Source organism: Rhinoraja longicauda, chromosome 29 (assembly GCF_053455715.1).
Source record: "Rhinoraja longicauda isolate Sanriku21f chromosome 29, sRhiLon1.1, whole genome shotgun sequence".
Taxonomy (NCBI): Eukaryota; Metazoa; Chordata; class Chondrichthyes; order Rajiformes; family Arhynchobatidae; genus Rhinoraja; species Rhinoraja longicauda.
The window spans coordinates 11,285,819-11,300,434 of NC_135981.1; the positions used below are offsets into that span (position 1 = coordinate 11,285,819).

At 45.3% G+C, this 14,616-nt stretch overlaps 1 protein-coding gene across 1 annotated transcript in view; it reads left to right on the plus strand.

Moving 5' to 3' along the window:
* Positions 1 to 14,616, plus strand: part of mrc2 (mannose receptor, C-type 2) — a 170,518-nt gene that overhangs the window by 88,791 nt on the left and 67,111 nt on the right. Inside the window, exons 11-12 of the mRNA XM_078424368.1 lie at positions 310 to 455; positions 10,310 to 10,530. Of these exons, the coding sequence (XP_078280494.1) occupies positions 310 to 455; positions 10,310 to 10,530 (367 nt within the window). The remainder of the gene's footprint in view (positions 1 to 309; positions 456 to 10,309; positions 10,531 to 14,616) is intronic.

A 14,616-nucleotide genomic window follows, 5' to 3' on the forward strand; every position in this document is an offset into this window, starting at 1 on the left:
TCGTGGAGGTCGGTAGCCAAGTAGTGGTACATTGCAGCTGATGGAGATGCTCTTCAGTCGAAGTGGGCTTGCCATCATTGAGGTACCTGAACAGTGTTTAGGACTCCAGAGGACAATTTGAAATAAAGGGATGAAACTCCCACCTGTTGTGCAGTTCTGAGCTGTCCTAATAATGTAAGTTGGCTCTTTAAATAATAAAGCTGACGAGGGTCTTTCCAGGTCCAATCTCCTTTTCTTCCAAAACTGTCTCCTCACCAGTTTTTAATTTCTCTCCTTAATTGTCCTGACTTTCTTTGCTTCTCCTGTTAGATTTGAGCAGTCATTTATCATCAGCCTCATCCTCGGTCGTACTGGCATCTTCTGGACAGGTCTGCAGGACGCCAACCACCCAGGGGCCTTCCAGTGGATGGGAGGTGATGCCGTCTCCTTCACCAACTGGAATCGAAACCAACCAGGTAACTATTAAATCTGCCAGCGCAGGCAGGAATTTGGGAACGGCACAGCCTCACGACGTCAGAGACCCTGGTTCAATCTTGACCGTGAGTGTTGTCTGTGTCGAGGTGCACATTTTCCCTGTGACCGTATGGGTTTTCTCCGTGTGTTCCGGTTTCCTCTCACGTGCCAAAGACGTCTGGTCTTGTAGCTTAATTGGCCTCTGTAAGTTATCCCAAGTGTGTCGGGAGTGGATGCGAAAGTGGGATAACATAGTACTAGTGTCAACGGGTGATCAATGGCTGGGATGGACTCGGTGGGCCGAAAGGCCTGTTTCCATGCTGTATCTCCTGCTAAACCTCAACACCAAGTAGATTACACTTTCAGAGAGTCGAGTAAATTTGAAAATGAAGTTCGGTAAAAAAAGTGAAACCTATGTGTAAACTAAAATCTCTGCACAAACTGAGTTGGGGTGCCAGGGAGGGGAGGGGAGGGGTGCTCACTGTAAAGATGAGATTGTGCATTTATATAAAGTCCGAAGAAGGCTCTCGAATCGAAACGTCACCCATTCCTTCTCTCCTGAGATGCTGCCTGTCCCGCTGAGTTACTCCTGCATTTTGTGATACCTTCGATTTGTACCAGCATCTGCAGTTACTTTTCCTATATAAAGTCACATATCATCTTGTGTACTTCAGGAACTAAGGGCTATAGGCCCAGAACTGGAAGGTGGATTTAGCTCGGTAGCTCTCTTTCAACAGACACATGCACAAAGGGTCACATAATGATGTCCTGTGTTTTCTATGGTCGTGTAAAGTAATCCAAAATCTTTCACGCACAATGAATGTCTTAGACGTTTGGCCAGTGCTGTGTGGCACAAGAGTTCATGATTTATACTGCATTTCCATGATCTCATCATCTGCTGAAGCATTTTACAGTCAATGAGATGCCTCCTTGAAGGAAGTCATTATTGTAGGAAATCCAGCAGCCAGTCCACGTACAGCAAGCTCCCTCGAGCCACACAGGTATGATGATCAAGCAAGATGTTATTGGCCACGAGATTGGGGATAATCAAAATAAAAAGGAGAATGCGCTTGCATGCTCAGCAGGTCATGCAGCAGCTGGGGGGGGGGGAGAGACACGGTCAATGTTGCAGATCAATGACATTTAAGCAGGGATAACTGTCCTTTGAAATAATGCTCTGTGATGTCTGAGGCCATCTGTGAGTGTAGGCTGAGGTTCCTTTTAGAACAGAGAGATGGAATCACAGATAGTGCTGCACCCAATCGGAGTGCCAACCTCAATGAACTCAAGTCATTCAGGAGGGGGGCATGAATGGACAGTCTTTTAGACTTTAGACATACAGTGTGGAAACAGGCCTTTTGGCTCACCAAGTCCACACCGACCAGCGATCCCCATACACTGACACACTATCCTACACATACAAGGGACAATTTACGATTATACCAAGCCAATTACCCAACAAACCTGTACGCCTTTGGAGTGTGGGAGGAAACCGGAGCTCCTGGAGAAAACCCACGCAGATCACGGAAAGAACGTACAGACTCCGTGCAGACAGCACCCGTAGTCAGGATTGAACCTGGGTCTCTGGTTCAGTAAGGCAGCAACTACCGCTGCGCCACTGACCCGCCTCGACACAATGCAACAAAGTGGACAGTCCTTGGACTCAGAAACAGGTGTGTAAGACCAGCAAATGTTAATTATTTAGTTAGATGTCAGTGCACTGAAGCAAGCTTCTTGTCATATAAGGAAAAAGAGGGCAGTACAATGTGTAGAGAAAGACACAGTACTTATTGTCTGCAATGCGATTCCCCTGGGCAGACGTTTGTGAATCTGGGCAAGCTAGTATTTGGCTGCACATTGATATGTAGCACATCTGGAACTAATATCAGGAAGCAAAACAAGGAAATGAATGTGCAGTGCGAATGGATGGCTGTCTGTGTATAATTACTCTGACCAATGCCTTCAGTTTGAAAACTGCTGTAGGTTTTTGGATTATGTGGCATTTATAATGCGGCTTTGTTCTGTAATGTAGGAAAATAACTGCAGATGCTAGTACAAATCGAAGGTATTTATTCACAAAATGCTGGAGTAACTCAGCAGGTCAGGCAGCATCTCAGGAGAGAAGGAATGGGTGACGTTTCGGGTCGAGACCCTTCTTCAGACTTTCTTCTGTAATGGACAGTTCACACAAAACTGAGGCAAGTTAATAGATTCCGCTGCAGTGAGACGACGCGTGCTGTGACGTTTCATTCCTGTTTGATTTACATCATCAGATTTTTTTTTTCATTTATGGAAAACAGCCATAAGATGAATGTTAAAGGTTTTGCTGTTTTCCTGAGGTTTACCCCACATGCACTTCAAGCATTTATTGGCCATTCCTTATTGTTCCGAAAGAGCAATGGTTCTTTTCATAGTGGTTGGAGACTACTGCATGGCTTGCCAATCTGGTTCAGGGTTCACCAAATTGCATAGACTCAAAATGCTGGAGCAACTCAATAGGTCAGGCAGCATCCCTGGAGAAAATGGCTAGAAAACGGTTTTGGGTTGGGACCCTTCTTCAGACAAAATTGGAGTTGCATGAAAGACATAAAGGTTTCCTTCAATAAAGGACAGCCATGTGTTTGAGCAAGAAAGCAAGGGTTTCTTTGTAAACTTTTATTGATGCTGGCATTTATTTTTTATTGAGATTCTCAGACGGCTAATGGTGGGATACGAGTCTGAACTTGTTACCAAAAACCTCAGGACTGCTGGTCCAGCAGCATTACTTCTGTAAAACTCCACTATTCTAGCACACTCAGAACTTTGGTGCTGGATTGACAGATTTTCCAGACATTCAGATTATTAGTACTCCAATGCCTCTCTAATTATTTTTGGATGTTCCACAATAGATTAATAAATAATAATAAATATGCCTGTTAACCCAGTAAGTTTAATGGGAGAAAACAAAGGTACTCTGTACCTTCCCTGCTCTACCTATCATATTTGAGTTTGACTTCATTGTATTTATGCAGAATGTATCTGATCTGTTTGGATAGCATGCAAAACAAAACATTTCACTGTACTTTGGTAGTCGTGACAATATTAATAAATCTAAACCTGAGCAAGGTTTAAAGAGGTGCGGACAGGTTTTTTACACAGCGTGGGTGCCGAGAAAGCACTGTCAGGAGTGGTGGAGTAGCCCAATACTAGGGTGTCCTAGTGCATCAGTCACTGAAAAGAAGCATGCAGGTACAGCAGGCAGTGAAGAAAGCCAATGGAATGTTGGCCTTCATAACAAGAGGAGTTGAGTATAGGAGCAAAGAGGTCCTTCTGCAGTTGTACAGGGCCCTAGTGAGACCGCACCTGGAGTACTGTGTGCAGATTTGGTCTCCAAATTTGAGGAAGGATATTCTTGCTATTGAGGGCGTGTAGCGTAGGTTTACTAGGTTAATTCCCGGAATGGCGGGACTGTCATATGTTGAAAGACTGGAGCGACGAGGCTTGTATACACTGGAATTTAGAAGGATGAGAGGAGATCTTATCGGAACATATAAGATTATTAAGGGGTTGGACACGTTAGAGACAGGAAACATGTTCCCAATGTTGGGGGAGTCCAGAACCAGGGGCCACAGATTAAGAATAAGGGGTAGGCCATTTAGAACGGAGATGAGGAAAAACCTTTTCAGTCAGAGAGTTGTGAATCTGTGGAATTCTCTGCCTCAGATGGCAGTGGAGGCCAATTCTCTGAATGCATTCAAGAGAGAGCGAGATAGAGCTCTTAAGGATAGCGGAGTCAGGGGGTATGGGAAGAAGGCAGGAACAGGGTACTGATTGAGAATGATCAGCCAAATTCACATTGAATTGTGGTGCTGGCTCGAAGGGCCGAATGGCCTACTCCTGAACCTGTTGTCTATTGTCTATACCCCAGTGGCATTTAGGAGGCTTTTAGATAGGCACATGGATATGCAGGAAATGCAAAATCTATGGATCATTTGCCAACAGCGGAGATTAGTTAACTTACCATCTTGTGTGGCATGGACCTTGTGGGCTGAAGGGCTTGTTCCTGTTCTATGTTCTCAAGAGAGTTCCTCAGCAAAGCAGAGTGTTGCACAGGTGTATGAATTCTTCAGCTGCCCCACGTGCAGGCTGCTTATTGTAAGTGGTGCAACACTGGATGACATACCCCTCCTACCTCACTCAGAGGGCGAGGAGTTGTTGTACATCCCAGCCAACACCCCACCCTCCTCCCCTCCCCTCTCACAGCTAACCCAGGCTGTGCTCAACATTGACCAGAGACTGAATTCGTGAACCTTCTAGGTCTGTGTGCTGCCTGATAAGGCACACGAGTTGCTGGTGGATAGAGTTCAGATCGAGGCCCTTCTTCAGGCTGAGAGAGATCTTCACTCTGAAGAAGGGTCCCTACCCAAAACATCACCCATTCCTTTTCTCCAAAGATGAAAAGTCTGATGGTGAAGACGGAATTACACATTTCTTACATTCACACGTGATGGGAGGCACTTTTTTAATTGTTGACGGCATCACCTGAATTTTTACTCAGAAAATAAAATTAGACCTCTGGCCTCAATTTACTTACTTGATTTTTGGCAAAAGGCAATCAGTCTGAATCCTTGCTATGCACCAAAGAGGCATCTAAAGCTCACTATTATACATAGTTACTCCAGCATTTTGTGTCTCTCTTCGTTGTAAGTCTGCACCTGCAGTTCCTTCCTACACAAGTTGCTAGTGGAAGGGGAGTTTAATGGATGAATAGTTAGGTGAGATGGGCTGTGATGTTCTAAAAGTGTTGATTCATTCTTATTCAGCAACTCTGAAGAAGGGTCTCGACCCAAAACGTCACCCATTCCTTCTCTCCTGAGATGCTGCCTGACCCACTGAGTTACTCCAGCATTTTGTGTCCACCTTCAACTTATAGAAACTCTGCTGAGCAACAAAATGTTTTTTTGGCAGCAAATTACAGAGAGCTCAGATAAGGTTCTTATTAGGAAACATTACAACCTCACTCTTAATGACACAGAAAGTTCACAAATCGCATAAAGCCATTCTTGCATCCATCATCCAGCTGAAAGCAATTTACAATTTAATTGGTTATTGACTATTTATGCTTATGTATGGTGATTTACTGAGCGATATGTGTAGTTCAGGGCAATGATTATTTAAACCACAAATATGTACAATAATGAGCTTTAGATGCCTCTTTGGATTCAGACTGATTGCCTTTTGCCAAAAATCAAGTAAGTGAATTGAGGCCAGAGGTCTAATTTTGATTTGCTAGTAAAAATTCATGTAATGCCATCAACAAGTAAAAAGTGCCTCCCATCACGTGTGTATGTAAGAAATGTGTAATTCCAGCTTCACCATCAGTCTTTCCATCGTTGCTTTTTTTAGTCCAAGTACCTATAAGCATTCCAACTCTAAAATATGCCCAAACCTCACCCATTAAGATCAGGAGGTCGCGATGTCGTACTGAGATGTGTGTTCTTTTTATTGCGTGGAAGTGGGATTGGGATAATGGTACATAAATTCCAGCGGGAGTAACTTTGAATCTGATGGATTATTAGAGGAATGAAGTCATTTTAATCTTTGATTGGGGCTTGTTAAATACAAATAATGCATAACCAACAATTTGTTGATGCGGTACCAGAGATGGTAATGCGATCAATGTTGATAAACTGCCCAATAACAAGGTTGTCAGCAATCAATAAACAAACCTTGAAACCTTTTAAAGTGTAGAATAAAAGAGGTAGTGACAACGAAATAGTCTTGCGATTGGAAACAAATTGTAGTTTAGATTTAGATTTAGAGATACAGCGCAGAAACAGGCCCTTCGGCCCACCAGGTCCGCGCCGCCCAGCGATCCCCGCACATTAACATTATCCTATACCCACTAGGGACAATTTTTACATTTGCCCAGCCAATTAACCTACAAACCTGTACGTCTTTGGAGTGTGGGAGGAAACCGAAGATCTCGGAGAAAACCCACGCAGGTCACGGGGAGAACGTACAAACTCCGTACAGACAAGCACCCGTAGTCAGGATCGAACCCGGGTCTCCGGCGCTGCATTCGCTGTAAGGCAGCAACTCTACCGCTGCGCCACCGTGCTGCCATGAGTTGGTGAAGAGTTGGTGTTTTGGTTGTGGATTAAGGTATTGCCCAAGGGCTGGGACTGGAGGCACCGCATTTTTTTGAAACATTAATTTTTGGATTGGGACACATTAATATTTGGAACTTAAAACTAGGAACTTTGAGCTGGAAGTTAATTGGCTTTAAGAGGATATAGACAGCTGGAGGAATAAGTATTCACAGCAGGATGGATTTAATATGCAAAGTGTGAAATTATAATTGGGACCATTGAGGAAAGGCAATATAACATAAAATTCTGAAGGTGTGGCAGGAAGAGAGGGACCTACTGTATGCAAAGCTTTAGAGGTTGTAGGTTATTTTTTTGAGAAAGCCATTTAAAAAAAATCATTTGAGATCCTGGGGTTTATGAGAAGAAGCGTAGAAAACAAAAGCAAGGAGGTTGCTTGAAATTGTATAAAATACTGGTTTAGTCCCAACCAGAATATTGCATGTGGTCCTGGAGACCTTACTTTAGAAATAATGTGAACACCTTAGAGAGGGGGCAGGATAGAATTAACTCATGAAGAATGATCACACAGACTGCAGATGCTGGAATCTCCAGTAAAAGACAAAGTGCTGGAGCAACTCGGCAGGTCAGGCAGCATCAATGGAGGGAATGTTTAGTGTGAAGAAGGGTCCCAACCTGAAACGTCGTCTGCCTATTCGCATCACAGAAGTTGCTTGACCTGAGTTCCTCCAGGACTTTATTTTTTATTTTTTGCCCATGAATGAGGGAGGTCAGTTTCACCAGTGAACTGAAGAAGATGCAATTGTTTTCCTTGAAGGGGGTTGGGATGTGATTTGACAGAAGTGTTCAATGTCAGCAAGGCTTAGAGAATGTGAATAAAGTGGAAGTTGCTCCATTGAATGAAAGAACAAGGACCATAGAGTCAAAGTGAACGGCATAACAATCAGAGGAGGCAAAGGAATAACTCCTCATTCAGAGAGCAGTCATGATCTGGTATTTACTTCCTCACAAGTTGGTGGAAGCAGATTCAGTTATTGCTTTCAATAAAGAATGGAACTGCACATGAAGGAGAAGAGCATAAAAGCAGGAGCAGTTATCGGCCATCTCTGCCATTCAGTGCAATCATGGCTGATCCCTTAATCCCAATACCATATTAGCTATCTTTATATACAAACTGAGCCTTTTGTGGAAGATAGACACAAAATGCTGGAGAGAAGGAATGGGTGACGTTTCGGGGCGAGACCCTTCTTCAAACATCACCCATTCCTTCTCTTCAGCGATGCTGCCTGTTCCGCTGAGTTACTCCACCATTTTGTGGCTATCTTCAAGTTTAACCAGCATCTGCAATTCTTTCCTACACACTGAGCCTTTTGTGACCTGAAATCTGCCCACTGAAATATATTCAGTGTCTTGGCTGCACCTTCTATAAAGGTGGAGAATTCCAGGGGCTCAACTCCAAGTGACAAACTTTCCTGTCTTATTCACCCTAAATGTCGCATCCCAGCCCTGGAGGTTGTAGCCCTTTCTTCTAGACCTCTAACCCGGAGAGGTCTATGTAGGACAAGCAGTTGCAGGGTTATAGAGATTGGGCTGAGGAGTAGTTCCGATTGAGAGCCAGCATGGATTTGATGGGCTGAATAGCTTCCTGCTGCACTGCTGGGAATTTAAAAGTTCACAGATGCATGATTGAATGCTGCTTCTCCAACATGAGCTGTTCGACTGCAGGACCTGAGCTACAGGGAGAGATTGAGCGAGCTTGGACTTTATTTCTTGGATCGCAGGTGGCCACGGGGTGATCTCATAGAGGTGTATAAAACCGTGAGAGGAATAGCTAGGAGTAAATGCACAGTCTTTTACCCAGGGTAGTGTTATCAAGAACCAGAGGTTCAAGGAGAGAGGGGAAATATTTAATAAGAACCTGAGGGCAACTTTTTCCACACAGGTGGTGGGGCACATGGAATGAGTTGCCAGGGGTGGTAGTTGGGGCAGGTACTTTCACGACATGCAAAAGACACTTGGACAGGTACATAGATAGGAAAAGTTGAGAGGATATGAGCCAAATGTGGGCAAATGGATCTAGCTTAGATGGGGCATTTTGGTCGACTTGGATAAGTTGGCTTGAGGACCTGTTTCCATGCTATATGAATCGATGTTTAATGAGGGAATTTCGGAGCTTGAGATTTAACTGGCTGAAGACATTGTCCAGCGATAAGGAATTGGTGGCACAGAGTTCTGGGAGATTGGTAGGGATGAAAGAGTTTGCAATCAATGTTGGAGCCATTTGTTTTTTGTGAGACTATCTGGAATCTAGAGGACTGTAAGTAGTCTATCAGGAGATTTAGTAGGGCTGAACCACACAGAACTATAGTAGGATGTAGTCAATTTACTTGCTAATGGGTGCCCCTTCTTTATTGCATACATAGGGATCTCTGGTGGAAACTATCCTCCATTGTAGTGACTTCTTGCCTTAAGCAATGCGTAAGATGAGCCAAATTCTTCTTGACGATTGAATGAATTAAATAATTCTTGGCAGGGGACCGTAGTTTAAATCTGGGAGACACACTCACTTTACATGGCATTGAAGTTGTAATCTGCTGCACGACTGTCATATGACATATTTCACCCCGGAACGGCCTTTGATGGAAATGTAAACTTGGATAAAAGGTCCAAGTAACTGCATATAAAATGCCCTATACGTTGCCCAAGTCAAACAAATTCACATGTTTCTATTGAATATGCTTTTTAGTGAAGAGAATCATCTGTAGAGTATCAGACCCAAGACCCAGGTATGGGAAATGTGATAAAACATGAAAGCTGAAGTTTCACAGAGTGAGAGTGTCTTATTGAATCACCACGTTTCGAGTCGTGATGCTGTGCGGGGCAGTCAAACCAATCACACTGAAGGGATTATCCTCCACTGTGTTGCATCTCTGCACAGTTAGCAACCTGATCAATGGCAGGGTGCAATCAAAAAACAAACTGCTGAAGGAACTCAGCAATCCAGGCAGCATCCATTGAGGGAAATAGATAAGTGATGTTTCGGATATGGACCCTTCTTCAGACTGCCTGTCCATTTCCCTCCACAAATGCCGCCTAAGCAACTGAGTTGCCCCAGTGGTTTCTTTTTTGTTGTTCAAGATTCCACCATCTGAACATTCCTGGATCTCCAGGGTGCAGTCAATCTATCTGCTGTCGTCGATGGTGATTGATATAGGTACGCCTAGAGGAGAAAATGAACAAGTGTTAGGATTGTGGTGCTTCGAGTAAGGTCCTGCCTCTGCCTTAATGGTAGCTCTTTAACCTTGGAGATTACAGAGCCATTCCAGCAACCTGAGCATTAAAATGTGGCTAGAATTGTCAGACCAACTATTTTTTGAATGAGATGTCTGCGTAGATATAAAAAGATTCATGACATTCCTTGGAAGATAAGCAGGGTTATTCTTCTCCAGAGTCCTGGCCAATATTTATCCTTCTGTTAATATCACCATAAAAACAGATCAGCTAGTTAGCACATTGCCTTTTTGGAAGACTCGATATAAACAATTTGGCTGATATGTTTGGCAAATGATAACAGCAACTGTGCTCTATAACAACAATTACTGGGTTATAAACTGTCCTGAGGTCGTGTGTGTTGTTATTTAAATTGAATCTACCCATATTTTAAGTGGCATTATTCTGGTCTTGACTGTGTGATGCTTCTCTCTCCAATGTTGTGTCTGCCCCTCTATACTGGCATGCTGAATGATGCATTGGTCCTTGTGTTACAGGATATAAAGGTGGCTGTGTGGTGCTAGCCACAGGAAACTCCGTTGGCTTGTGGGAGGTGAAGGACTGCAACAGTTTCCAGGCCAAGTACATCTGCAGACAGAACCTGGCAACTTCTCCCGACCCAGGGGTTGGACCAGTGGCGGTGACTCCGACGCCGAGTGTTACTGGAAGTTGCCCGTCGGGATGGGTATCATCAACGATGCTCCGATACTGCTATAAGGTAAGGAGAATGCAACTCTTCGATTCCATGGGCAGGCACGATGGTGCAGCGGTAGAATTGCTGCCTTACAGCACCAGGGACCCGGATTCGATCCTGACTACCGGAGCTTGTCTGTACGGAGTTTGTACGTTCTCCCCGTGACCTGCGTGGGTTTTCTCCTGGAAGTCTGGTTTCCTCCAACACTCCAAAGTCGTACAGGTCTGTAGGTTAATTGGCTCGGTATAATTGTAAACTGTCCCTAGTGTGTTTGTAGGGTAGTGCGTTAGTGTATGGGGATCGCTTGTCGGCACGGACTCGGTGGGCTTGTTTCCACGCCTGACCTTCCTCCCATGGTGCAATGCGGTGGCAGAGGGTCAAACAAGATGGCCGTGGCTGCCGAGCTGCTGCTGCAGAAGAGGTTTCCACCCAACGGATCCACGGCTCGCTATGGCAGACACGATGGCCGCCCGGGGCCGAGGTGAGTGGCTCCCTCTCCCCTTTCCTGTCCCCCCACAGCCGCGGGGGACATTCCTCGGCCGGCAACGAGCCCACGGATCGTCAGTTGGGGGAGTGTTGCCGGGCCCGCAGGAGAGGCTTGCACCCAACGGGGGTTGCCACGCCTGCAGGAGAGGTTTGCAAGGAGGGTTGCCGGGTCCGCAGGAGAGATTTAAAATTCACTTTTTAAACTTTAATATTTAAGTAAGATGGCTGCCGCATCCGCGCGTGCGCAGTTGGGGGAGCGTTGCCGGTCTGAGGGGGGCGGGACCCGTCCGAGGGACGGAGTGGCGGCCAATGGGGGGGGGGGGGGGGGGAGTGAGGAGAGCCTGCAGGAGATTTGGACCCAACGGGTCTATGCCAGTCTAGTCTCAAATAAAAACAGAAAATGTTAGAAAAATTCAATTGACTAGGTAGCACCTGTAGAGATAGAAAGAGAGTTTGCATTTCAGTAATGATGGAACATTTTTCCTTTTTCTCTTTCCACAAATGTTGGCTGTTTGAGAGTCATAGACTCATCGAGTGATACAGTTTGGAAACAGGCCCTTCGGCCCAACTTGCCCACACCGGCCAATATGTCCCAGCTACACTAGTCCTACCTGCCCACGTTTAGTCCATATCCCTCCAAACCTGTCCTATCCATGTACCTGTCCAACTATTTCTTAAATGTTGGGATAGTCCCTGCCTCAACTACCTCCTCTAGCAGCTTGTTCCATACACCCACCACCCGTTTTGTGAAAAAGTCACCCCTGATATGGAGTTTGCACGTTCCCCATGTGACTGCATGGGTTTTCTCTGGGTGCTCTGGTTTCCTCCCACATTCCAAAGACGTACAAGTTTGTAGGTTAATTGAATTCTGTAAAATTTCCTTAATGTGTAGGATAGAACTGGTGTAAGGGTGATCGTTAGTCGGCACGGAACCGGTGGGCCGAAGGGCCCGTTAGCACGTTGTACCTCTAAACTACACGAAGCTGAACTAAACCACTGATGGTTTGGTACAGCCCTCAGTTCTGACCTTTTCTCTGACTTCATCTGCTCCCAGCAGATAATCCCTAAATGTGTAGGAAGGAACTGTAGATGCTGGTTTTTCCTAATCAGATGTGCAGCACTTTGGTCGACGTGGGTTGTTTTTAAATGTGCTATACAAATAAAATTGACTTGACTTGACTTGACAAGACGCTGGGATAACTCAGTGGGACGGGCAGTATCTCTGGAGAGAAGGTATGCGTGAAGTTTCAAGTCGAGACCAGACTGTCAGGGGAGAGGGAGATAAATAGATAAGGAAACATCACCCATCCCTTCTCTCCAGAGATGCTGCCTGTTCCGCTGGGTTATTCCAGCATTTTGTGTCTATCTTTTAGATAATCCCTAAACCTATCTTTATTACCCCCCTTGACTGGCCAGCGTTTGCTTGATAACATTGCCGTGTTGTTACGTTGCTATTGATTCTCATTGGCGTCCTTTTTCAACAGGGACTGCTCTGTAGTGATTTGTGCAAATTTAGCATGGTGTATCAAATATTTTTTTCTCAATTACCTACCACATCCCGTCCCACAGGCACCAGACAGTGATGACAATATGCACTGCCACAGATCCAGGCAAGTCTCTGGAGATTGGCCCAGTCAGAAGGAACTGTGTGTATTCACTGACAAAATAACTTGTCAGTGTATAAACGACTAAAAGCAGTTTGGCAGGTTAGCTCAGTCATGTTGACAAAAGAGACCAAACTGAATAAACGTCACGTAAATATTCTCCTATTGGTACGTTTCTGGTTTCAAGAATGAATTTTCCAAACTGTCACCTAAGCTTTCCGATGAGACTGGCCTGTACATCCTGATTTATTAACGAGCTTGTCACCGGGTTATCAGGGTGGTATGCAGAGGCGTTTTTCCGCAGTTTGTGCCTGTTCTCTATCTTTGCAATTTATTGGGATCACTGAGCTCTTCGCTGCTTTAGCAGGAACGCCTTTGACCCAGAGTATTGCTGAATATTGCATCAGAATCTGGCTTCACTCGCAGACCAGATGGTTCCTCAGTGTGCGGAGGTGTTCTCTAATGCTGTTTGCACACAATCCACGGGATCCTTCACCTTCCAGGGTTCAATAATTACTCTCGCTCGCAGCAACCTGGGCTTCTGGGGCCGTTTCTGGATCCGCAAGAGAATGAGTCAGTATCTGCTTTTAAGGCTGAGCCAAATGCCACGATGTAGCTTGATGAGAATCTGCATGGGTTTGGTGGACAGTTGTTTTGATTTGAAATCACAAGTCGTGGTGAATCACACCGCCTTGCCTGGGATGGCAACTCAATGAGCGAGACGTGGACATTGCCTTCCTTTGTCACGTCAGACTGCCAACAGTCTCAGAAGCGAGCCTTGGGAGAGGCTAGGGCTCAGACACATCCTGTTCTGCCTCAAATGAAAATGATGGGCACATGGTTTGTTGAGCCTGCCTACACACATGCCAACTGGAGCATCAAAACCAGACACTTTATTGCCACTTCTCCTGCATCGGTAATATTTCCCAGGGAAAACGTACAAACTCCATACAGACAGCACCAGTAGAACCCGGGTCTCTGGCGCTGTGAGGCTTCAACTCTACCGCTGCACCACTGTACCGCCCCTATGAGAGGTAATACATTCAGCACGAAACCCAGTGCCAAAAAGGTGGAAAATCCCTCTTATGGCTCCCTTAAGATATCAGCAATCTTTACACTTGGATGGCCACATTTCTGTTGGATCCAGATTGGGACCAGGGACCCACAGTGAGTTTCTATCCCCTGGCCAAAGACTGGAAAGGCGCATATAGACGACCCACCCTCTGCTCCAGTTGGGACTGGGAATGGTCGTGCAACTAGTCGGGATACTGCCTGACAGAACCCAAGACACACGTTCAATTCCGACTTCTGATGCTGTCTGTGTGGAGTTTGCATGTTCTCTTCTAGATCACATGGGTTTCCTCGGGGTGCTTTGGTTTCCTCCGGCATCCCAAAGAAATGTGGGTTGCTAGTTGCACCTGGCTTATAGGTGAATGGTAGAATCTGGGGGAAGTTAATTGGAATATGGGGAGATTACATGGGAGTAGTGTAAATGGGAGTTAGATGGTAGCCCTGGCCTGAAGGCCCTGTGAAATTGACTTTATGGCCCCCCAGGGGTGTGAACAGAAAATGCAAGCATTCCAACACCACCCATTGTTTTCCACAAGCTGAGGAGGCTTTCGTAAAGTAAGAAAATAACTGCAGATGTTGGTATAAATCGAAGGTATTTATTTCACAAAATGCTGGAGTAACTCAGCAGGTCAGGCAGCATCTCAGGAGAGAAGGAATGGGTGACGCTTCGGGTCAAGACACTTCTTCAGTCTGAAGAAGGGTCTCGACCCGAAACGTCACCCATTCCTTCTCTCCTGAGATGCTGCCTGACCTGCTGAGTTACTCCAGCATTTTGTGGAAAAAAAAGGCTTTCTGTAAATGTGGTCTCCAGCAACTTCATCTCCTGGTCGCTGCTGCAGGTAGTCTAGGAGAGAAATCCCACAGATAATAAAATAAAATCGTGGTTTATCTTGTTGCTTTTCAGTTGTGGTTGTGAGGAAAAAGGCTATTGTTGCAATATGGTGGAGAT